Genomic DNA, 23,756 nt, shown 5'->3' on the forward strand with positions numbered 1-23,756 from the left:
TAATTTACAAAATATTTCATAAACAACTCCTTTAATAGATTTGAATCCTCCGCTCATTGTATGAACACGTATATATACATATACAAGCCTGTATACATATATACATACACATATATCTATATGTGTATGTATATATGTATAATATACATATGTCCATATGTCCATATACAACATATGAAAAAATACTTGTTAATTCCTTTAATCTGTATATACTTCCTTCTCAGCTATTATCTGGGCAACATTGTCCCAGTTCCTGTATGTCATTCAAATGAAACATGCCAGTGAATGCATCTCATTGAGTCCGTGTGGTGCCACCGTGTTCAGTCTGTGGATCCACCTCGCCTCACACTGCAACAGTAGTTTATCTCTATCCCCTCCCCTTCTAGGGACGGGGATATGATCAATTAACATGCATTTCAAAGTAGGCAATCCATGTTTTTTGTGTAAACAATGTCTGGCTAGTGGTGTATCAGCCTTCCCCGTGGCCAGAGCATTCCTAATTGCAAACCGATGGTTGTTCATTCTCAAACACGGTGGCACCACACGGACTCAATGAGATGCATTCACTGGCATGTTTCATTTGAATGACATACAGGAACTGGGACAAAAAGTGGACCTGCGCAGGACTCTACCCTGAACAATGAGATTTTACAAACTTTGGAAAGTATGACATAAGAACCTACAGGCATATAAGGGCGTTACAATTACGATAGCAGAGAGATATCTCTTCACAGCACAGAAAAACAACTGCTCATATAACCAATGAGATGGTTCTTCCTCAAGGTCAGGGTGATAATGACCGAGCTAGTTTGAGAACAGAATCCATCCAAAGTCAGGGGGGCTCCCAGGGGGAGTCTGCATATACAGAATTTTATTCTTTCTCAGATTCATGCAGGTTAGTTCCCATCAAGTACTAGTTTCTATTTATTTATTATTACAGAGAAAAAAGGAAATGACCTTCCAGTAATCCAGTGCTTTCTGAATAATGGTTCCCATACCTGTGTGTATGATGTGTGTAATATGTATTTTTATATTTTAATGAAGAGAGGAGAGACATTTGACTGAACTTTTTAGTCCATTGGAATTGCAGAACAAATTAGCAGACTACTTTTACATGTACAGTTAAATGATAATCTTTTATCTTGCACTTTAATTTTAACTTCCAACCAAAACCTGTTTTTTATATAATGAAAAACCAAAATGTAATTGTAAGTAGCTTTAAACCATATATGAATTAAACATTTTTCAATTTTAAATTTATTTGGAAATATGTAGCTGCAATTGAAAGCAGCAGTATGTGGCTGGTTCTTTATAATCTCTGTGCTCTGACTCCTGAAACAGTGTAGTTAAAGTAGGGATGCACCGAATCCAGGATTCGGTTCGGGATTTGGCCTTTGTCAGCAGGATTCTTATTCGGCCGAATCCTTGTGCCTGGCCAAACCGAATCCTAATTTGCTTATGTAAATAAGGGGCCAGTAGGGAAATCACTTGACTTTTCATCACAAAAGAAGATTTTTTTCCTGTCCGGTTCGGTATTCGGGTGAAATCTTTCACGAAGGATTCGGGGATTTGGCCAAATCCCAAATAGGGGATTCGGTGCATCCCTAAGTTAAAGCCAGCTGATTGACCTGGAAGAGTATTGACTAGGGTTGCCACCTTTTACCCCGGTGGAGACTGGGCAGGGGGCATGGCAATGCCACGGATTGGGTGGGCCATGACACAGAGGGGCAGGGCTGTGATGTCGAAGGGTGGGGCTATGATGCGGCAATTGGCTGATAGCCGTGTCAGTCATGGGGAATCTTGCCCGGTTTTCCTTATAAAACCGAGCAGGAAGTTTTGACCCTGGCAGCCCTTCAAAATATTGGGCTGTCTGGGTCAAAACCGGACAGGTGGCAAACCTAGTATTGACACTTGCTATAGTTTCAAGAGTCAGAACCAGGGAACAGAAAGTGATACACAAATACTGATTTTAAAAGCTTTTACACTTACAACTGAACATTTTTAATTCATGTGTGGAAAGCTGCTTAGAATTTCAATTTCTTTTCTAATAATCCAAAAAGTTCTCTTCTAAACATTTGTTTCAACATAATTTTTCTCCCTTATTAATGTCTTTGTTCTTTTGTTTTAATAGAGGTGTGTTTCTGGATACAATACTTCCTCGACGAATTGATACCTCAGTGCGACCTACAATTGGTCAACGCATACGACTTAGCCAAGGAGACATTGCACAGGCAAAGAAACTCTATAAATGCCCAGGTAAACTACGATTTTTTGTTGTTGAATTTACTGATAATGATAGCGAAAGCTTTTTTCCCTGCATATTACAGCATGTTGCTTGTATATATGTAGACAAACGTGTGGTGTTCCATATGTGTCATAAACTGTATACTAGATAAATGGCAGGTTGTTGTCTGCCTTTATTGCACACCGTTTTCCAAAGACATGTTGGTACAATCTGTATTTCTATGTATCTTTTATCACATAGTCTTGCATAGGAGTTTTGTACTAAACTGTGGGACTTGCTAGTTCATGTAACCATTAAATAGCGAATCGATAAACAGGGAAGAGAAAACATATTTCTGGCCTGTGCTGTTAGTGTTGGCACAGCTTCATTTCATTTTCCTTTCATAGGATAAGTAAACCTTTAACACAAGTGAATGTAAAAGAACTTTTGCAATGCACATTACATTCATTATTTATTAATTTATTTTAAATTCCAAGGTAATGATACATATGTGAATGTATACATGAATGGATTTTATTACAACACCGCCACCTACTGGTCATTTTCCAACCAATCTGAGCACCAATGAAGTTGTCAGGAGAAAGAAAGAGGGCTGCTCTGATGTTCTTCTGGATAGTAAAAGATCCATAGAATCTTTAGAGTTATTGTTGAAGGGAAAGCGTTGAAGGAATGTCTGGAGAGATCTACAGTCGCCTCCATGCATACAGTACTGCCTGTGTGTGGCTTGCATTTTCTTGCATCAATCGTTCATATTTTTGTATCCACAATCTGTTTGATAAGGAGAGAAAAAAGTGCAATTTTGTGTTTTTTCCCCCCTATTCAGGCTATATCCCATAATTCCAGTGTTGTGGTCACCAGAGGAAGTTGTGCTGACTAGTTAAAATTAGAGCTTACTTCAAAACAAATTCCATGCAATTGGGTTGAAAATCCCCATTTGCTGTCATTTCCGGCATATGTTGTGCAAGTAATGTATGTGTGTGGCACAACTGCATTGCTGTGATTGATGCAGGCCCCCGTAGGATCAATATGCACAATTGCTCTCCATTTGGAACAGAGCACAAGGAGGACCTGAGGGCAACTATATGGAAGTGTATGGAGCACCTTTTGACCAAGTACTTTTAAAGGAGAAGGAAAGGTTAAAACTAAGTCTTATCAGAAAGGTCCACCTAAATACACCAGTAAACCCTTAAAGTAATGTTGCTCTGAGTCCTCTGTCAAAAGAAACACTGCATTTCTTTCCTTCTATTGTGTACACATGGGCTTCTGTATCAGACTTCCTGCCTTCAGCTTAAACCTCATTGCCCTGGGCGTGAGCATGCTCAGTTTGCTTCTCTTCCTCCCCCTTCTCTGCTGTAATCAGAGCTATGAGTGAGCAGGAAGAGACTCAGGCAGGAAGTGATGTCACAGCAAGCTAATACTGCACCTGCTATCCTAAATAAACAGAGAGCTTCTAGAGCTTTTTACTCATGTATGGTAAAAAAAATTCTACAGAATAAATATAGCATTCTAGCTTGCACTATTGCAGCTAATCTATTGGCAATAAAATTCCTCCATAGCTTTCCTTCTCCTTTAATGAATGTTATTATTCACAGGGCATTTTGGATGTCTGAAAAGACTACAGTATGAATGTTACACTATTCAGTTATCATTCATAAAGGTTACACAATTTTGCTTGATTTTTTACTGTCTATGAAGATCTTACAAACCCTGATATTCATTACTTGTATGGTTCAGTTTTTTTATACTATAATTATGCTTGAGTAGAGCCCCCCAAAAAAGAAAAGGAAATATTCTTAGAAAGAAAACAGTACAGTATTAAATTAGTTTTTTTTCTTTTAATAAAACCAGAAATATATTTGATACTGAAATGTAGCTGTTTTTTTCATGTTGTTTTCCATTGCTTTTCAATTCATCAGTTGGTAGTAAAGTTCTGTTCTTTCTGATGTTTTAGCATGCGGGGAGACTTTACAAGACTCAAGTGGGAATTTTTCTGCTCCTGGTTATCCAAGTGGTTATCCATCTTACACACACTGCATCTGGAGAATATCTGTCACCCCAGGAGAGAAGGTACCATCTCTTGTTGCACCTGCCGTTCATTTTACTAATCATGCTTAAAAATCACTAGATCTCATTTACCCTGAACAAGTTTGATCCAGTGCAATAAGCCAGTCACATTGGTTTGCATTATTATGTTTTCAGTAAATTAACCAAAGCAATATTCTAATTGGTTGCTTAGTGTTATTGCACTAGGGCAGACTTCGCCTAGGGCTGGATAAGGAAGATTTTTCATACATTTTAAGGATATCAGAGGTCATCTGAATTAGGTACTATAGTTGTTTAGGAGTGGAGATCAACATTAATAGCACCAAAGTAACATACAAACGTGAAATATTGCAGCTTTTTTTTGGAAAAAAATATGTTTGTCTCCTATATATTAAATATCCCTCTCATAGTTACGATTTCAAACATGTTATCACCCAAGTCCCCATCCTAACTGATTTTCTAGCTGAGCTGTCATGTGTTTCTAGGAGGCCAAATAGATTCTAATCTCACTGGCTTTAAGGCTGAGTACTCCCTTCCGCCAGTGCTCCAGCCATTGGTTTAAAATAATTATGCAAGAATTTGAAGGGGGGAATCACTCATACTGCTCTTTTTATCATACATTTCTTCATCATTTTGTTTTAAGTTTTGCTGAACTCACTGGGGCTCATTTATAAACACTGGGCAAATTTGCACCTAGGCAGTAACCCATAGCGACCAATCAGTGATTAGCTTTTTTCAGTCAGCTTCAGGTTGAACAGTGAAAGCAATCATCTGATTGGTTGCCATGGGTTACTGCCCAGGTATAAATTTGCCCAGTGATGTTAGTTTGTTGAATCCTCAGCTAGGTAAAAGCTCCCATGAAAGAAACCTAAGATATAGAAATGACAGTAATGAATCCATGAAGCAGTTTACCTGTATTGTATAAAGGACATATGATTTTCAGGGTTTGGGGCATAAATTTGATAAACTCTCAAGATTGTGTCTCTTGTTTAGATCATATTAAATTTCACCACAATGGACCTGTTTAAAAGTCGACTATGCTGGTATGATTACATTGAAATCCGAGATGGTTACTGGAGAAAGGCAGCCTTGCTAGGTAAATATCTGAAAACAAGAGCCTTTCTGTCTCTTAATGTATAAATTTACATATACTAAGAAATGTTCAGTTACACATCCACAAAGGGTTATGCTTTCACTTCTTGGTAATGAAGCTGCCTGCAGAAAGAAATATACCAGTCTATCAAGATAAACCTTTAGCTCAAATTAAGTCCAATGGAGCCTCTAAACTGGGTTTTTTTTTCCATATTGAGAAATTGTTTAGTTGCCTGAAAGAAACAGTGATGTTTTTCCCTTTCCTCCCAGAATTTCTTCTTTTAGCGTTTCTTGCTCCATGTGTCATTTTCCAATTTCTCGTAAAGAGGGGAGTCTTCATAAGCACCAGTAGAACAAACTTCCCCCTTATTACATTGGCTTAGTGATCAAATAGAGCAAATTTACAATATAAACAACAAAAAATATTGAAATTGTTTTTTATGAAATATTAAAAACAAAACAAAAAATGTTAATGTAAATTGCAAAAGTGCTCGGGAGAGCAATTTTACATTATTTAGTAGGATATATTATCCCCTTTTTAAGTGGTTGCACTATTTAAATGAAAGCGAGGTTTTTACTAAGTTGTAAATGCAAAATGATTGACATCATATATGTGTATTAATGTTGCCATTATTATAGGATGATGAAGGGAGTGTGATCAATTGTGGGTTCACTAGAGGGACCAAACAACAGCTATCATTTTTCCTGAACAGTATTGTTGTGGGGGTTGATTCAAGAATAGAGGGAATATACTGAAGAAATATATGTTCACTAGTCATGGGCATGGTGGAAATTACGTAAATCTTTTATGTAGCAAAAGTTAGATTATTATTGTTGCTTCTAACATAGGAGCATATCATTTAATATACTGATGCTATAAAGATTATTAAATACAGGTATGGGATCCGTTATCCCAAAACCCGTTAGACTCCATTTTATCCAAATTTTTAAAAATGCTTTCCTTTTTCTCTGTAATAATAAAACAGTAGCTTGTACTTGATCCAGACAAAGATATAATTAATCCTTATTGGAAGCAAAACCAGCCTATTGGCTTTATTTAACATTTACATGATTTTCTAGTGGTCTTTGCGGTTGAAGTAAAGTCGATTTCATCCATCGATCGAACAATTTTTCTTGGACTTTAGAACACTGCTCTAGAATTATTGAAGTCGAAGTTTTTTAAAAGAGACAGTACTTCGATTATGGAATGGTCAAATATTCGAACGATTCACTTCGACCCTTGATAAATCTGCCCCTAAATGTCTGATTTCCTAAATAAACGGTTGATCATTGTTCTAGGCAGATTGTGTGGTGACAAGCTTCCTGATCCAATAATATCTAGTGACAGCAAACTATGGATAGAGTTCCGAAGCAGCAGCAATATCCTTGGAAAAGGCTTTTTTGCAGCATATGAAGGTACCACAATTCCTATAGTTCAAACATTCCTATTGTGTAAACATTACAATAAATTATTCCAAATATATAGTTCCTGTGGGTGTGGTTTAATTTTCTGATTTAGTGCTTATAATCTGGACAACCTGCAATATCTTATAGGTTATCTTATATTGGCATCACTATATATATATATATATATATATATATATATAATATATATATTTTTTTTTAAATGGCATTTGCCCATAGATACATTTGCATATATAAGTAAGGATGTCTGAACTGGTGTGTTTTAAACTGTGTTTTAAGGTGTTTGGGCAGTAATGGATCTTTCTCTAAACTAAAGTAACAGAAATTTAATTTTGCCCCTTTGTATTGAGCTATATGCGGAGGAGACATCAAAAAAGACTCTGGACAGATACAGTCTCCCAATTACCCAGATGATTACAGGCCAGCCAAGGAGTGTATCTGGAAAATTACTGTTTCAGAGGGATTTTTAGTGGGCCTGTCCTTCCAAGCTTTTGAGGTAAGAACCTTTGAAAATACAAAAACTAAAAAAATACATAGGCTTCTCTGGTTTTTATACACACATGGACTTGCATATATACTGAATGACATGTGAGACAGGGGACCAGGGAATGTGCATTGATTAATAGGATAAATCAGTTGCACTTCCATTGTATTTAAACTTAGTTTTTTTTAGCCTGGAGTGCTCCCACAACCCCCCCCTTGTATTTTTACTCTGGAAACCTGTTGCATATTTTAGGTTTAAAGTATTATAAGTCACCAAAAGTTATCCTATTCATATACTGGAAAACATGTTACTGGATTTGGCTTTTTTAGATTTAAAACAATTAGGCATTCCTAATAGATGCAGTAGACAATTTTTAAAGGAATTGTTCAGTAAAAAAAAATAAAAATTGGGTAAATAGGCTGTGCAAAATAAAAAAAATGTTTCTAATATACTTAGCCAAAAATGTAATGTATAAAGGCTGGAGTGACTGGATGTCTTAACATAACAGTCAGAACACTACTTCCTGCTTTGCAGCTCTCTTGGTTTCCACGGACTATTTTTTTTAAACCCTTGCTTAAATGAATATTTTACCTCTTACTCCTGTATCCCTCAACTGATTTCTATTCAACACAGATTGAAAGACACGACAACTGTGCATATGACTACCTAGAAGTGCGTGATGGCTTTTCAGAAGATCATGCTCTAATTGGCCGCTTTTGTGGCTATGAGAAGCCAGAAGATATTAAATCTACCTCAAATAAACTATGGATAAAATTTGCTTCCGACGGATCAATAAATAAAGCTGGATTTTCTGCCAATTTCTTTAAAGGTAGCTCAAATCTAAATATATTGTAGTGAAGAAATAATATGTTGATAATATTTTGTTGCCTAATTAGAAATCAGTCATTTTGTTTATAATTTGTCTGATGATTTGAAGACTGAAAATTTAATAATTATGAAATGATAAAATCTCCATTTCTAGATTTTTAAATTATTATGGTGTGCTTTTTTTTTTGTTTAATTCACATTTTATTACACGTTAAATATTTCACATTTGGACAATTTAACAAAACATGTAAAATTTAATTATACCATATTGATCTTATACTCATTACTGGATTCAATACTGCCGACCCTTTGTTTCTGAAAAGAGATGGATGAATGTTCCAGGCCTGATAACGGGGGATGTTCCCAGCGCTGCGTTAACACTTTGGGGAGCTACAAATGTGTCTGTGAACCTGGATTTGAGTTGACTGCAGATAAAAAAAGTTGTGAAGGTAGGTGGACTGAATATAAAAGTAAAAGTTAATTATAATGGGTGCAGTAAACCCTCAGACATGTTTTAGTTTGTCTAAAGGGTTTGTCTGAGCCTCGTTTTATCTGCTTTATATACTATATATTGTTTTATCTCTTCCTGTAATAAACATGGTAATAAAGTATAAACAATCTTTTGGAATATGTATTGATGTACTAAGGGGCAGATTTATCAAGGGTCGAATTTCGAAGTAAAAAATACTTAGAAATTCGACTATCGAATTAAAATACTTTGAATTCGAATATCGAATTCGAACTTTTTTCATCGAATTTGGGTATTCCACGGTCGAAGTAAAATCGTTCGATCGAACGATTAAATCCTTCGAATCGAACGATTTTACTTCGACTTCAAAAAACTTAGAAAAATGCTCTAGAAGGTCCCCATAGGCTAAGATACCACTTCGGCAGGTTGCCTCAGTGAGGCAACTTCGGGCAACTATAGAAAATGCATTGCCGCGTGTGCATTAGCGCAGGCCACTTTTAATTGTAGCCTATGGGGAAAAACGCTGAGGCAGTTCAGGGAGATAGTCGCTCAAAAGACGAGGCGATTATTCACCAGGCGACAAAATCTCCACGGATCTCCTCGTGTGGCCTTATCCTTAATTTGGCGAAGTATTGAAGTCAAAGTTTTTTTAAAGAGACAGTACTTCGATTATCGAATGGTCGAATATTCAAAGTTTTTTACTTCGAGTCGAAGTCGTAGTATACTATTCGATGGTCGTAGTATCCAAAAAATTACTTTGAATTTCGAATTTTTTTACTCTGAAAATTCCCTCGAATTCACGTTGACCCTTGATAAATCTGCCCCTCAATATCCACCAGCCAAATCCTACTGATTAAACTTTGCGTGCATATAAGCAGGCAACTGTTTTTAGTTGTGTGATTTAAAAAATTAAATTAACAGTAATTTTTTAGTTTTTTATGTTCTGTTATACTTTAATCTTACCATCCCAAGTCTATTTATTTCCCCTAGGATGACAAAACTCAGTTTTATATGCCTTTTCATATGTTATTAACATAAAACAAGAGTTTTCATTATTTATGCAAAGTTAATGCATATTTATTTTCAAATGTAAGTTGTTTTTTTTACAATAATAAAGATTAACCAATGTTTTTTAGTATCTAATGACATTAAAATTTTCTTAAGTCCACCATTTGCCTTAAAGGGATACTGACACCAGAAATTAAACCATTGTTACATCATAATATTCAGGGTCGGACTGGGGGGACCGGGGCCCACTGGGACTGTTGCCGAGGGCCCCCTCCGGCCACCCGTCCCCCCACTGTGACGCGCCGGGGACGAGCAAGGAAGCCGCTCGGTGCGCATGCGCAACAGCGCCGCTTGGCGCGCATGCGCAGGCGGCGCTGCTCAGCGCCGATAATTTTTATTTATTTTTTTTAAATATAAATATTTAGAGAGGGTTTCTGGCCCAGCGGGGGCCCATGAGGGTCGGGGCCCACCGGGTATTTTCCCGGTGTCCCGCCGGGCCAGTCCGACACTGATAATATTGGCTTCGTTTGCTACTTATAATTTTGCCATAAAGTTTTGCACAATGCTTTGACATTACCTATCTGACTCCCCGTGCTTGTCTATGAGGAGGCTGCCATATTTGTGCAGTAGGAGTCTGTTAGCATTAGAAACTTTAACTGACAAGCTGAGATGCGACACTCAGGTTGGCAAAACAGTCAGGTTTAAGAACATCAACTAAAAATAATTTACTAAAACAGACCTCTCAGCAAAAAACGAGCAACATGACCTATAGGTAACTTTTAGGGGCAAATTCATCAAGGGTCGAATTTCGAGGGGTTAAATCCCTCGAAATTCGACTGGGGAATAGAATCGAATAGACAATTCGGGCGAATTTACGCGCTGGCGAATAGTCGAATTGGCGAATATTCGCCAGGCGAATAGGCGCTCGATCGAATATTCGCTCGAAGGATTTTCATTCGATCGAATGCCTTTTTATTCGATCAAAAACTTGGAAAACAAGCCTATGGGACTTTCCCATAGGCTTTTAAAGCAATTCGGTAGGTTTTAGGTGGCGAAGTAGGCAGTCGAAGTATTTTTAAAAGAGACAGTACTTCGACTATCGAATGGGCGAATAGTCGCAGCGTTTTTGCGCTCGATCCAGTACTTCGACTATCGAATGGCGAATAGTCGCAGCGTTTTTGCGCTCGATCTATTCGAATCATTCTACTCAGGCGAATTTACGCCAATTCGATAGTCGAGGAGCACAAAAATTCGAAGTTTTTTTACTTTGAATCCTTCACTCGAATTTAGTGAATCGGCCCCTTAATGTACATTCATATTTTTAAAAATATAGTTTTTTAGCATCAGTATCACTTTACTGTTGTCTCTCTGGCATCAGTTATACACATTTTAACAGAATTTGTGAAGACACAGGATTGTAGCACACTGGGCGGCACATTTATTAAAGGTCGAATTTTTAAAAACTCCCACGAATACGAAATTCAACCAATTGAGATGTATTAAATAAATCAAATTTTTTAAACTCGTATGAATAGAATCGACCTGAAACACTCGAATTCTAAAAACTTGATTAGACTTTTTTTCTACGAAGACTCCAAATTGATCCCTGGACCTCTCCCATTGACTTAAATGGCAATTCAGTAGTTTTTAGGTGTCGAACAGTCAAATTTGAGTTCTTAAAGGGCCAGAGTATGATAAATCTCGAAAATCAAATTCGAATTTTTTTAAAAAAACTCTTTTGAATTTGAATAACTCCCTAGTTGAATTTGACAGTTTTGACTATAAAAAAATTTGAAATTTTCAATTCGACCCTTGATAAATCTGCCCCGTAGCATCTTTTTTGCCCCATTGCTGCAATAACTTGTTTACATCTTTGCTGGTGATCCTTTCAGTACATGTTGCAATAGTTTTGGTTGTATTAAATGTTGCATAAGATCAGTGTTCCAGTACTCTGCAAATTCAGCAGTATCCTGAATGTCTAATTACATGTATGCTTTAGATGAGATTTTTTTTTTATCCCCTAGCCGCATGTGGAGGTTTTATTACACAACTGAATGGTACTATAACAAGTCCTGGATGGCCAAAGGAGTATCCAACAAATAAAAACTGTGTTTGGCAAGTGGTAGCTCCAGCACAATACAGAATATCTCTGCAATTTGAAGTTTTCGAGCTTGAAGGCAACGATGTAAGTGATAGCATTGCAGTTGTATCCTTTGATGCTTTTTCTTTTTTTTTCACAGAAGAACTCTGTACCCAGTGTGTTAACCTTTAAGATTGTCCTTTAGGTGTGTAAGTACGACTATTTGGAGATTCGCAGTGGACTGTCTTCGGAATCCAAACTTCATGGGAAGTTCTGTGGGCCTGAAAAACCTGAAGTGATCACTTCTCAGGGCAACACAGTCAGAATTGAGTTCAAATCAGACAACACTGTATCCAAAAAAGGATTCAAGGCTAACTTTTTCTCTGGTATGTGAATGTTTCCAAAGACAACACATTTGCAAAATGTCTGTAGTGGATTTTTTTTTTTAATATACAGGTATGGGACCGGTTATCCAGAATGCTCAGGACCTGGGTGTTTTCCCAAGAAGGACTTAGGCACCCCAAGTGATTTTATTTACTTACCTGAAACCCCGGGCCGGTGCCCCTATCAGCAGAACAGTGCTACGGCGGTGGTTATACCAGTGAGCATCGTGGAACGCTTCTCTTCCGGATTCTTCTTCAAATTTCCCGGGGCAGACATGCGAAGTAGAACGAAATAGCTGACTTTTTACTTAAAGTTTGGCTTTAAGTTCTACTGTGCATGCGCAGCCGTGCGAAGGAAGAGGAGGATGGAAGAGGATCGCTCCATGGTGCTCACTGGAAGAACCCCGGGCCGGTGCAGTTTTCTGCTGATAGGAGCACCAGCCCAGGGTTTCAGATAAGTCGATACAATCACTTGGGGGTGTCTAACATTTGGCACCCCAAGTGCAAGACGACTTTCCTTCTCCTTTAAGCCTGAGCCATGGAGGTTTAAGCTGAAAGAAGGAAGAGTATTACAGAAGCCCATGTATATAAAATAGAAGGAAAGAAATGTGATGTTACTTGTGACAGAGGACTTAAAGCAGCATTACTTTGAGGGTTTACTAGTGTATTTATATACTGTAGACCTTTCCAATAAAACTTACTTAGTTTTATCCTTTCCTTCTCCTTCAAGTCTACTTAAACATTGTTTAAACATTAAATAAACTCAGTAGGATTGTTTTGTCTCCAATAAAGATTAATTATATCTTAGTTGGGATCAATTACAAGCTACTGATTTATTATTACAGAGAAAAAGGAAATCATTTTTAAAAATGTGAATTATTTGATTTTTTGAAACTGTCTGGATTACAGGTTCCGGATAACGAATTATATACCTATACTTGTTTTTAATAGAGAAGGTTAATATATAAATAAGAGGTAAATATAAATGGTACTTAGGTACTGTAAATGAGTTATTTAGTCATGTGCAGTAATAAAAAAAAATACTGCCATAATGGGTACTGAGAATAAAGTTTTAAGATTAATGCAGATATACATGATTAAATCCTAATCCCATTCCTTAATTAGAAGTGTACTGCTAAAATATTTGATTTATATATAAATAAAAGAAAACACATAAATGATGAATGATGTGAACCCTTGTGCTATAGTGATGTGCAGGTCGGGTAAAACCCGTATTCCCTCCACCTGAGCTCGACTTCCGGGTTCCTTTTATAGACCCGCCCTCTGATGACCTCACAAAAAGGGTGGAGCAAGCAGGCACATGGCTAAAAAACTGGAAGCTGGCAGTGTAAGGTGGCGGCTGGGGAGAGCAGGAAGAAGAGATCAACCCAGACCTGCCTGCCACCTCCAAATGGGGTGCAAGGTATGGCCAAACCCGCAGGTATCGGGCAGGCCCGCACATCACTATTGTGCTACCACCTTTTTCAAACTTTAGAAATGAATTTACAGAATTAGTTATGCCTTTTATGCAGGTATTGTTCCCCAGGGCCTAGCTAGTACCGAGAGCAGACGTGTTTCAGTTTATAACACCATTTTAGGTTGGCATGGAGAAACTAGTTTCTGATACCGTTTCCTTTTCAGATAAGGATGAATGCTCCAAAGATAACGGAGGATGCCAGCATGATTGTGTTAACACTTTTGGCAGCTATATATGCCAGTGTAAAAATGGGTTTATACTTCATGAAAATGGACATGACTGTAAAGAGGGTAAGTACAGCGAGTGAACATCAGAAGAATGTATTTATGTTGGCAATATCTATTACCTTTCGCTTGAACCAAACTGTGGAAGCATTTTTGTTTTCTCGTTTTTGGATGTGCTTGATATATTTCACAGAGTAAATATTATGTTTACTCAGGACCTGCTACATTATTTTTAATCCTGCCCCTGCCAGGCTTGTGATTAAGTTGACCTGACAACTTGAACACATTCTCTCACTCTAATTTTACTCAGAATTGTAATGTCAATGTGATTTTTGTAAAGTAAATATGTGTTTTCAGAGGCACAGGCTGCTTCTCCATGCACTTCTTTAAAACATTTTTGCAATGTAACTGCTACTGTTCCTTTCATTCAGCGGCTCTTTTCTCCATGTTTTTTTTTATTAACTCACTTTTACACCAGCTATTTTTATCCATATTCTGTCTATTCTGGGAATTGGGCACTCCCAGGACATTGATTCAAGCTTCATCTACTTTTTTTTGTATCAATAATTTTTATTGAATTTTCTATTTATATTCATCATATTCTTGTTATACTGTGCAGATTTGTATACAGATTTTCTTGATATATCAAACAGTAGTTTGCATACATTGCATGATATTGAGTCTATGGGGCAAAAATTTGCCAGCGACCGCTTCGCTCACATTGCAACACTAAATTCACCAGGACAACGCTAATCACTAAAATCCGAACGCTGGCGAAGTAGCGCTAGCATTACTGCGGAAGCGAAGCAAATTCGCGCTAGTGTTGGCTAATTTGCATACGGCGGGAAGTTAAAGTTGAATGGACGTATATGTTGCAGCCAATACATTACATTACACAAGCCCAGGAAACCTTAATGAAATAAAATAAAGTTGTTTTATTGCCCTACACATGATCCCACTGTATAGTTTATGTGCTATATGTTAATGTTGGGGGGGAAGCGGGGTACCCCAGAAAAAATCTTTTGTAGCCTATCACCCTGAAAAATGAAAAGTCGCCAACGTTTTTCAACTATTTTTTGAGCCAGTCCTATCTACTCTATTGCATTGCGCCTGGTCTGAGGTGGCGAAGGCAAGTCTGGCGCAAGAGGTAACGTTCAGTAAAATCCGCATCTTAGTGAATTTGCGTAGTTACGTCCATTCGCCAGAGCACAAATTCGGCAGGCGTTAGGGAGCGAAGTACCGCTAGAGTCTATCTCCTTTGCTGGCGAAGTTACGCCGGCAACCGTTAGTAAATCGGCAAAGTTCCGAAATGACGTCACGCTGGTGAATTTTTGCCCATGTTAGTCCCTTTGCCCTTTAGTAAATTTGCCCCAATGTTGTAAGATCGTGTGACGAGTTTGTGAAGAATAACTAAATTACACAATCCGGTTGCAAGGGGTTGTTCACCTTTAAATTAACTTTTAGTATGATGTGTGATAGAGTGATATTCTGAGACAATTTGCAGTTGGTTTTAATTTTTTATCATTTGTGATTTATTAGTTATTAAGCTTTCTATTCAGCAACTCTACAGTTTGCAGTTTTAGCAGTCAGGTTGCAAGGGTGCAAATTACCTTAGCAACCATGCATTGATTTAAATAAGAGGCTGGAATATGAATAGGAGAGGGCCTGAATAGAATTATGAGTAATAAAAAGTAACAATACATTTGTAGCCTTACAATGTATTGTTCTTTAGATGGGGCCATTGACACTCTTTTGAAAAATGTAAACAGTCAAAAGAAGGCAAATAATGAAAAAAACGATAAAAATTGAAAAGGTGCTTAGAATAACATACTTAAAGGTTACCACCCCTAAAAAGATTGAATTCTTTTAATGCCCTTATTAATTTTATTTTTATCTTTGTCTCTAGCTGGTTGTGAGCAAAAGCTTCTAAACGCAGAGGGAACAATTTCAAGCCCAAATTGGCCGGAAAAGTACCCAAGCCGAAAAGAGTGCACCTGGGACATATCTGTAACTGCAGGTCACAGAGTCAAACTTGTAAGAAAAAAGCAGTAGTAGTGTCTGTATCAATCAACCCATTGTGCAGTCACAGGAGAGAACCTCCTTTCTCCCTCTTCTAAAATTTTCTGTGCTGTTCCTACCGCTGCTGTGACAAATACATCATATATCCACTGTTGTGATCCAGAGGAAGGCAAAAAACCCAGCCTGACGCCAGTGCCAATTATGCCTCAAGAGGAAAAAATTTCACAGGAAAACATCCATATCCAGTTATTAATAGATAATATGAGAACATAATGAAGAGAAACTCTTGAATTTTTTCATAATATGAAAAAAAAAAGAGGATGGGCTGTTTCTACAGTGAATGGTTTCTTCCCCTAACATCACATCCCTCTCTTTCTCCGCGCCCAGCCCAGCTTTCCCCTGCCTTAACTCATTACTTCTCACCCACTCACAGCTACATCTGATTCTGCCAATCTTTAAACATAAACCAGTGTAATCTGGCTGCTGGTCATTTGGGTCCCTTGTAATGCAGCCCCTGCGCTTATAGCTCCACGGCTTTCCTTTCTTATTACTTATGTGTATTGTAATGTCCAGAAACCAAATATACAAACTCTGAATTACGGGAAGGCTCATTTTAAGCAAATAATATAAATATAATAATAAAAATGTTAAAATGATATACTCTTTGTCTGTAATAATTATAATAAAACAATAACTTTTACTTCATCCAAAATAAGCTGCATGAATCCATATTGGTGGCAAAAAAACCCTTCTCCACAAAACTCCAGGTCCCAGGAATTCCAGATAACCAATCCTTAACTTATAGATGCATGTTTCGCTTTGCACAAACTTGCTCTTTGTGTCAGTAAATCAAACCCATCAGTGCCTTGGACACACGTTAAAATACATTTTGCTTGTTTGCAAAAGCAAGTTGAAAACTTTAATTACAAGTTTTTCCCCTCTATAAACAAAGAATTCAGAACAATTGGATGGCACCACCAACTTTAGGAATGTTACACAGGTTGCTATACTAATCACCTACACTTCATCCCTTCACTCCTGCACTTTTTTTAAACTGCGCTGATTCTAGTTGATTATATACATAGTTTTGTTATTAATAAGATTTGTTCCTTACAGGTGTTCACTGATTTTGAAATAGAACAACACCAGGAATGTGCATACGATCACCTTGAACTGTATGATGGACCTAATGGTAAAGCTGCCATTCTTGGGCGCTTTTGTGGTAGTAAGGAACCAAGCCCTGTGATTGCCTCAACAAACAATATGTTCCTACGTTTCTATTCGGATGCTTCTGTACAAAGGAAAGGTTTCCAGGCAAAGTATAGCCCAGGTAAATGTTTTTGGCAATCAATACAAAATTGAAGTGGTGGGCCCCCCACTGCCTCAAGAATTTGTGATAGAAAAACCCTCAAACATGTGAAGTTCAGACTGTGACCAAATGGTCTACACTTACTGGTTTAGACATGATCCCTCGACCAGCAGATGAAAACTGGTGGACCCTGGGCAAATGCACCATGTCTAGTAGCCCACAGTCGCAGCCAATCAGCAGTCATCCGTTTGAATGCAAGCCTCTAGTCAATGGCTATTGGGAACTAGATCTATTAAATTACCTCCAATATGTAAATAACCTTTATTATCATTTCTGTATAAAAAATTGCCAGTGTGGACAAATGTCATTAATGCAAACTTTCTTTTATTTCTTCAATAAATGTTTAATTTGAATTGTAGTTAAGCATTTAACTGTATTATCAGAGCAGAAACATTATAAAATGATAATCCTGATACAGAAATGGAAAAGAGCTGAAATACAAACTTGTTTTTTTTCCCCCATATAGAATGTGGCGGGCGTTTAAAGGCAGAAATTCAGACAAAAGATATTTATTCCCATGCTCAGTTTGGGGATAACAATTATCCAGTGCAGTCCAACTGTGAGTGGGTCATAGTGGCTGAAGATGGATATGGTGTAGAATTAATCTTCCAGACATTTGAAATAGAAGAAGAGTCTGACTGTGGCTATGACTACATGGAAGTGTATGATGGGTATGATAGCACTGCTCCGAGGTTGGGAAGATACTGTGGATCTGGGGTAAGATGAGCAGTTCCATGTTCAATTTCAATAAAGAAAAGGTGACCTAGAATTAGGAATGCACTGAATCCAGTATTCAAGTTCGGGATTCGGCCTTTTTTAATAGGATTTGGCTGAATTCTAATGCCCGTCCTAACTGAATCCTAATTTGCATATGCAAATTAGGGGCGGGAGGGAAATCGTGTGACTTTCTGTAACAAAACATGGAAGTAAAAACTGTTTTCCCCTTTTCACCCCTAATTTGCATGTGCAAATTTGGATTTGGTTCGGTATTCGGCTGAATCTTTCGTAAAAAAAAATAGTGGATTCAGTGCATCCCTACCTAGAATGAGGATATAACTCGTTCTTAGCCTAAAATATGATATAGTCACAGTATGGTAATAGTATGATAACCAGAAAGTTCTGAATTACAGGAAGGTCATGTCTCATAGACTCCATTTTAATCAAATGATTCAAAATGTTAAAAAAATTATCTAATTTTTCTCTGTAATAATAAAACAGTACCTTGTACTTGATCCCAATTAAGATATAATCAATCCTTATTGAAGACAAAAACCAGCCTATTGAGTTTATTTAATGTTTAAATGTTTTTTTTTAGTAGACTTAAGGTATGGAGATCCAAATTACGGATTATTCAGAAAATCTCAGGTCCCATACCTGTGTTGTCCTGCATACTGTTTAGTTGGCTTAGTCTGGCTGCCTCACTTTTTTTTTGGTAACATCATATTTTTTTTTGTACATCATAATACAAATGATGCATCAATCTTATTACAGCAAAGCATAACAAATATCCTGTATTATTATTGCTAATGATTATTTAGCCAATAAAATAAATTAAAAAAAAAAAAGTAAGCAAGAAAAGGAATAGCTGTCCTTTACGGTAACCTTTTACAGTGACTGACCTATGACCTGTGGTGAAATGCAATACAGGTATGGGACCTGTTATCCAGAATGTTTGGGACCTGGTGTTTTCTGGATAACAGATCTTTCTGTAATTTGGATCTTCATACCTTAAGTCTACTAGAAAATCATGTAAAAATTAAATAAACCCAATAGGCTGGTTTTGCTTCCAATAAGGATTAATTATATCTTAGTTTGGGTCAAGTACAAGCTACTGTTTTATTATTACAGAGAAAAAGTATGTAATTTTTAAAAAAATTGGATCATTTTGATAAAATGGAGTCTATGGAAGATATCGTGTTTCCAGATAACGGATCCCATACCTGTACTAATATAACACATCCATTTTAGGGCGCCTATTTATCATGCTGTGTAAAAAGTGGAGTGAAACATTACTTGGTGATGTTGCCCAGAGCAACCAATCAGCAATTAGATTTCAACAGAAAACAAAAGCAAAGATCTGTTTAGTTGCTATGTGCAACATCACCGGTAATGTTTTACTCCACTTTTTCACAGCATGATAAAGAGACCCCTAATGGTACATAACGGTAGAGATAACGGATTTCAACGTTTACATACCGGTACAGATAACTACAATAATTTCCAAGTTTAAACCTTCTTTAATTCATAACTATTAAAACAAATATTTAGTATTGAAAAACACAGTAACTGATTTGTAGATAACAGAAATCACAAATTATTTATCATAAATATTTCATTAGATACTCTTTTTCCCTTGCTAGCGTTTACCACACAAGATGGCTGCCTGTGTGCACTCTTTTCACATTTGAGAGTACCATAAATTAGGGTGTTAGCGTCTATTTCAAATTTTCACACTCTCAAATTTTATTCATGTCCACTAGTATGTTTTTAAATTTGTACTATATTCTTTATTGGTTGCATATGTAAAAAAAAATAAGTCGTTTTTAAAAATGTGGATTATTTGGCTGAAATGGAGTCTATGGGAGAATGCCTTTCCATAATTTGGAGCTTTCTGGATAACGGGTTTCTGGATGTCTTGTGTTTATATGTTTGTGCTAGTCCTGCCACAAATAGGTTCAAAAAGTATTAAAATAGGATAGGCAAGTGAAGTGTTAAAAAAGCAGATGCTGGCAAATTTGGATAACAGGACTTAATACAAGATTATGTAGTTATCCAGCATGCAACTAGCTAAGTATAACATGAAAATGCCTCTGTTAAAGGGCTTGTTCACCTTCACCTAAATTAACTTTTAGTATGATGTAGAAAGTGCTATTTGCAAGTGTTTTTCATTGTTTGTGATTTTTGAGTTATTTAGCTTTTTATTTAGCAGATCTCCAATTTTAGCAATCTGGTTGCTAGGGTCTAATTTACCTTAGCAGTTATGCATTGATTTGAATAAGAGACTGGAATATGAATAGGATTGAGTCTAAATAGAAAGACGAGTAATAAAAAGTAGCAATACCAATACATTTGTAGCCTTACAGAGCATTCGTTTTTTAGATGGAGTCAGTGACCCCCCCATTCGAAAGCAGAAAAGAATCAGAAGAAGGCAGCAAATATTTTAAAAACTATAAAAAAGAAATAATGAAGGCCAGGGTCGGACCAGCCTGCCGGGACACCAGGAAAAAGCCTGATGGGCCCACACCGACCCAGACCTGCTCCCCCAATCGGCAGCCCCCAAAGAAAAAGATGTTTGTGCATGCATGTGGCGTGCCAACATACGCGCATCAACTGGCCCAGGGGGGCTTGCAGGAGTAAGAAGGGCCCTTGATGTTGCAGCCCTGGTGGGCCCCCAGTGTTCTAGTTCGACCCTTATAAAGGCCAATTGAATATTTGCTTAGAATTGGCCATTCTATAACATACTAAAAGTTAACTTAAAGGTATACACCCTTTAAAGTGAAAACAAGGCAAGGGTTGTGGCCAAGCATCACCAGAGGCACTAAGCGAAATAAAGTAGGGCGTTCCTCTAACCTAATCTGTCTTTTTACCAAGAACTGAAATGAGTAGCATGTTAATTCGACTTTGTTGCAGAGAGCACCCAGAAAGCTACATGCTGCAGGTCTGCAGAACTCACATGATTGGTGCATGCTACATTGGCTTCTGTGCTGCATGCATCCAAGTCATTAGTGAGCAGGCTTCCAGCTTGAGCAGTTTTACGTAGATTTAGATGTAAATTACTAAGTGTATTCTTGCTAGAAGTTTGTGACTATAAACTTTTCTTTGTCTGATTCAGCCACCTGAAGAAATGTATTCAGCCGGAGATTCAATTATGATCTGTTTCCATACAGACGACACGATCAATAAGAAGGGATTTCATGGGCAATACACCAGCACTAAATTCCAGGATGCCCTTCACATGCGGAGGAAGTAACTGTGTCCCTGGCGGCATCGGGCTGAAACGTCTCACTATGTGGGAGCGTGAGGGGCGGGCAAAAGCCATGCGCTTTTCTCACTTACAATCTTGTAAAATGTGCATAAGAATCTGCATCCAAATGTAATAGAATGCTTTTGTCTTGTGCCCATATAACAAGGACCAAATACCTTTATATACACATGGAAGTAGATGCAATTGACTGACCCAGTGAAGTTCCAAACCTCGTTTATAATGCTCTCCGTTTCCCCAAAAGGGTGCAGTGTGACCCAAGACTAGAACCACCAGTGCCAGCCCACTTTTAGCAGGAATATATTTGAAAGCGTGGCTATTACATTACTGCTTCTGAAATGCAATCCCTCTATTGTTGCCTATCTTCTTAGTATTAGGAGGCCATCTTTATAGTTTAAGCCAAACCCCTGTCCTTCTCAATAGAAAAGTTGAAGAACTTTAACCAGTGGTTCTCAAACTGCTATTGAAATTCCTAATAAATATTCAGCTGTTAGCAATAGCTGAGATTTGTAGTTCTGCAGAATCATATGTTAAAGAAAAAAAAGTCAGGAATAAGCTAGGAGAGATGGAAGCTACTATATGCTGGTCCATATCATGGACATTCCTGAATTGCCTAGTGTTTCCATTGGTTACATTTTAATGGACACGTCTAATTTATTACAAATTCTCACAAAAATGCTGTAGTTTGTTTTTATTCATATCAGACTGTGCCAAAAGTTTGGATTTGACCCATGCAACTATTTTATCCTGTCATGTTGATATTCAGGATCAAAACATCCCATCTTGCATGTAATTAATGTTTTTACACTGCCATCTATTGATACCTTTTGAGTATTACCTTTAAGAGTAGAACTCCATGAGCGTTATTCGTCGGATGGACGCCCGCCGACAAAACGCAGGGGACAAGCGTGAAGATTCTGAATGAAGGTAACAGCTACATTACATCCGACGAGACACGACTGTTGGATGTGGACGCAGAAAGCAGCGTCTTCATCCGACAGTCGGACCGTGTAGTTGTTTCCTCCGACTTTTCATTCAGTCCAATTATATCTTGACGCGCGCAACTCTGCGACTTGTCGCGTGCGTATTGTCGACGGGCATTGATCCGACAAAAAACGCTCATGGAGTTCTACCCCCTTGGAATAAGTGCTGTAGAGGGCGATTAGCATGACCGACTCTTTCCAGTTAATTTGCTTCCTAATGTTTTGTACTTTCACATTTTGTAGCCATTGCATCATTTCAAGTGTAAATATATTGTTTTAAACAGCCTGATATTAGCCTGTGCAATACGTTGCGACTAATATCCCTCCCGCCCCCCTCTTTGCTTTTATTTCGGATTTATTGTATTTATTGGCTTTACTACCTAATGCTATTTAGGTGAGTATGGAGTCAGGTAATTAATAACGGAAAATATTGTAGGTAGAAAATTCTTGCTGTTAAATAAATGAAAATGTATTTTTTATAGTATCAAACTTTTTCTATGTAGCTAGACCTAAGTGCCACTTTTTTTGGTCTTTAAAGACATTTTAATGTCATTTTTTTTTTACTACTATATTTCTGTAGAGCATTACCACTTTGTTAACTGAATGATATTAAAATTATTTCATTTGTTAAACTGGCGTCTGATTGGTGGTTGGTTGAGGGTAGCATTTGCTGTAACATAATCATCTGAATGAATCCTAGATCTAAGTATGGCTGCTGTGTGCAGTAGTGCAGATTGTAGAATAAATGGCTACAAGTGGAGGTGGGTTGCAGTGTGGCTTTCTGTCAGGTCAGCTTTGTTTTCACAGTCTCCTATTATTATATATACAGACTGAAATCCTTAGGATGAACAAACATGGGAAGGTGAAGACAAAAGGGGAAAAGGAATATAACGTGGAGAACATGAAAAAGGTAGAAAGAAAATACTTGTGGAAGAATACAATGAGTAAGTGCCCCAATAGGCACGAAACGCGTTAGGTCTTATGTCCTAATAAATTTTTCTACTTTTTACATTCGTTTCTTTATTATTGGAGATCCTCACATCCTTTCGGATGCAGTGTTTTTGGACTTTGCACCTTGGGACTGAGGTGAACTGTGAGTGTATTCTCCTTCATTATCTCTATTATAATTTTGATTTAATATTTTTTGAGTGTTACCATAGATACTTGCTGTAATGTGGCAGTAGCACAAACCCTGTTTCTGAAGAATACAGATGAGCAAGTCAACTCCAAAATAAAAATTTGCCCAGTGAAAGAACATAATTCTATGCAATTTTCCAATATAGCTTTATTAAAAATGTCCAGCGCTTTGTTAGTAAATACAGTTGCTATTGAAAGCAGCATTTAAACTTAGTCCCTTTGTAAAATGTATAATGAAGCAATAGAATTCTTAATGAATCAGATGAAAATTGAGCATAGGACTGGCCAGATATGGGATGACTGACGTAGTTGGCCAGCTTAAATATATTGCAATATATGGACAAACAATCCCTGTTTTGTTTAAAGGGTAAGGCATTTTTCAGTAGCAGTATGCACAAAATGTCTCTGTCTTAAATATATTGATAATGGGTTGAGTGCAGAGGACTCTTGTATTTGTGTGTGTGTGTGTGTGTGTGTATATATATATATATATATATATATATATATA

The 23,756-nt window shown here is 37.3% G+C and overlaps 1 protein-coding gene across 1 annotated transcript in view; it reads left to right on the forward strand.

Annotated features, from left to right (window-relative positions):
- Positions 1-22,743, forward strand: part of tll2.L (tolloid like 2 L homeolog) — a 102,910-nt gene extending 80,167 nt beyond the window's left edge. The window contains 14 exon segments of the mRNA NM_001090908.1: positions 2,132-2,256; positions 4,197-4,312; positions 5,282-5,384; positions 6,680-6,796; positions 7,156-7,301; positions 7,923-8,118; positions 8,441-8,566; positions 11,619-11,779; positions 11,880-12,060; positions 13,699-13,824; positions 15,665-15,792; positions 16,894-17,107; positions 17,613-17,863; positions 20,979-22,743. Coding sequence (NP_001084377.1) covers positions 2,132-2,256; positions 4,197-4,312; positions 5,282-5,384; positions 6,680-6,796; positions 7,156-7,301; positions 7,923-8,118; positions 8,441-8,566; positions 11,619-11,779; positions 11,880-12,060; positions 13,699-13,824; positions 15,665-15,792; positions 16,894-17,107; positions 17,613-17,863; positions 20,979-21,116 — 2,128 coding nt within the window. The 3' untranslated portion in view covers positions 21,117-22,743.
- Positions 22,744-23,756: the final 1,013 nt, after the last annotated feature.

The sequence above is a fragment of the Xenopus laevis genome, chromosome 7L (genome assembly GCF_017654675.1).
Source record: "Xenopus laevis strain J_2021 chromosome 7L, Xenopus_laevis_v10.1, whole genome shotgun sequence".
Classification (NCBI taxonomy): Eukaryota; Metazoa; Chordata; class Amphibia; order Anura; family Pipidae; genus Xenopus; species Xenopus laevis.